The 1,957-nt window shown below is 67.2% G+C and overlaps 1 protein-coding gene across 1 annotated transcript; it reads right to left on the reverse strand.

Moving 5' to 3' along the window:
- Positions 1 to 614: 614 nt before the first annotated feature.
- MRGPRG (MAS related GPR family member G) lies at positions 615 to 1,688 on the reverse strand. Its single transcript, XM_067750792.1, has one exon. It carries the CDS (start codon positions 1,686 to 1,688, stop codon positions 615 to 617), a length of 1,074 nt encoding a protein of 357 aa, XP_067606893.1.
- Between the last annotated feature and the right edge of the window lie 269 nt (positions 1,689 to 1,957).

The raw sequence follows: 1,957 nt of genomic DNA on the forward strand, positions 1-1,957 counted from the left end.
TCCTTCCCAAGGGAAGCCCAGGGGAGTGGGAGGAGGGTGGTGCAAACACTGGCTGGGCAGGGTCTGCAAGGAGTGGGCAGGGATGGGTGGGGGTGATGAGTGAGCAAAGGATTCCTGGGAGGAGGGGAAGGTGGAGATGGGGGTTGGGGGCAAGAGCACCCTCTAGGCAGCAGGTGTCCAAGACCCCCGTTCCGGGCGACAGGGCTGGAAGGGGCAGGGGAGGGCCCAGCTGGCGCCAGGCTCTGCAGTGACCCTGCTTTGGCGGGCACACTTATGGGTGCGTTTGGTGAGGAAGCAGCGCCATCTGGTGGCCGGTGGGGAGACTGCTGGGGTCACCTGGGCGCTGGGAGCCTGCGGGTGAGGCAGCCGGAGAACTCTATAGTGGAAGGATCACAGCACGGCCTCAGCGAGGACAGGCCCCGCCCAGCTGCCCACGTGGGCCTTGGGGGGCGGCCTCCCCTCCACCCCAGCCCTCAGCTGGTGGCAGGGGGGGAAGGAGGCGGGAGCTGGGGTGCCCATCCTCGCCCCAGTCCTGGGGACTCCCCGCTTAGCTACTGTGCCTCTGGCCTTCTCCTCAGGCCTTCCTTGTACTCCACAGGCTGGGCATGTGGGAGTCAAGACCACGGCTCTCCTGATGCCCCCGGCCCTTGGGTCCCCAGGGCCAGTGAGCTGGGGGGGGCTGGGATGACACATGGTCCTGGAGGGTCTGGAAGGGTTGGGGGGACCCTGGCCGGCCCTGACATGCGGCCCATGGGCAGGGACAGCCTCCCGGCCCCCAGCTGGGCCCCCTCCCCCAGGACCCTCTGGAGGACCACCCGGAGTGGCTCCCGCTTGCCCGGCTGCCGGCCCGTCGCGAAGTAGATGAGCGGCCTTGCGCTGCAGGGGACACAGGCCAGGAGGGTGGCCAGCGGGAGGAACACAGGCAGCAGGAGGTTCAGGATGGGGTGCGGGGTCCAGTAGAGGATGTAGGGGAGGCCGCAGAAGAAGAGCAGGAATACGGAGCCCAGGAAGATGCCATAGAACCGAGGGCGCGGGCGCTGGGAGCAGCACGTCACCCAGACGAAGAGCGCAAGCCCAGCCACGCGGGCCACGCAGGCCACGGACAGCAGCCACGTGACGCTAGCCACGTGGTACCGTGGGCAGGTGGACAGGCGCACGCCCTCGCGCAGCAGGCCGCAGGCATTGGCGGGCAGCAGCACGGCCGGCAGGGTCAGGGCCCAGATCAGGCCGCAGACGGTGCCCGACGTGTGTCTGGGGTGGCAGCCCTGGTAGCAGGCGGGGAAGATGTCGGAGAGGCAGCGCTCGGCACTGAAGGCGGCCAGCAGCCAGAGCCCCGCAGAGAAGGCAACAAAGGTGACGGCGAAGTAGAGGCTGTCCTTGGAGCCCAGGGCCGCCTGGATGGCCGAGAAGTCCAGCTGGCAGCCCAGGAAGAGGAAGTCCGCGGTGGCCACATGGAGGATGTAGACAGAGAAGGGGCCCTTCTTGATGTGGAAGCCCAGGTGCCAGAGGACCAGCCTGTTCCCCACCAGCCCCTCGAGGCCCACAGCCAGAGTGAGGTAGAAAACCACGCCGGTGAAGGTCCTCCAGAGCCCGAACATGCTGGCCGGCTCCGCGGCCGGTGGGAAGGACCCTGGAGGGAGGCCACAGACGTTGCCGTTATTATCACCGCCCGGGAAGGCGGGTGGCATCGCGGCGCAGCTGCACAGATGCAGCCAGCCCGGGGAGCCTTCCCGGCCAGTGCCCAACCCTTCAGGCCTCATCACCTCTTTGTAAAAGGAGGATTAGGTAGGATGCACCCAACACAGGGAGATGAGGATGGCCGAGCAGGTGGGCAGGCCTGCCCCCGGCTGGATGTTTAGATTAAATGCGCCAAGATCGATTGACACGGCTACACCGCGGCAGCCGTGTCGCAGAGGTCAGTGATGGCTGGACAGGTCTCTGCAGGCAAAGGGGGCTC

The sequence above is a fragment of the Pseudorca crassidens genome, chromosome 9 (genome assembly GCF_039906515.1).
Source record: "Pseudorca crassidens isolate mPseCra1 chromosome 9, mPseCra1.hap1, whole genome shotgun sequence".
Lineage (NCBI taxonomy): Eukaryota > Metazoa > Chordata > Mammalia > Artiodactyla > Delphinidae > Pseudorca > Pseudorca crassidens.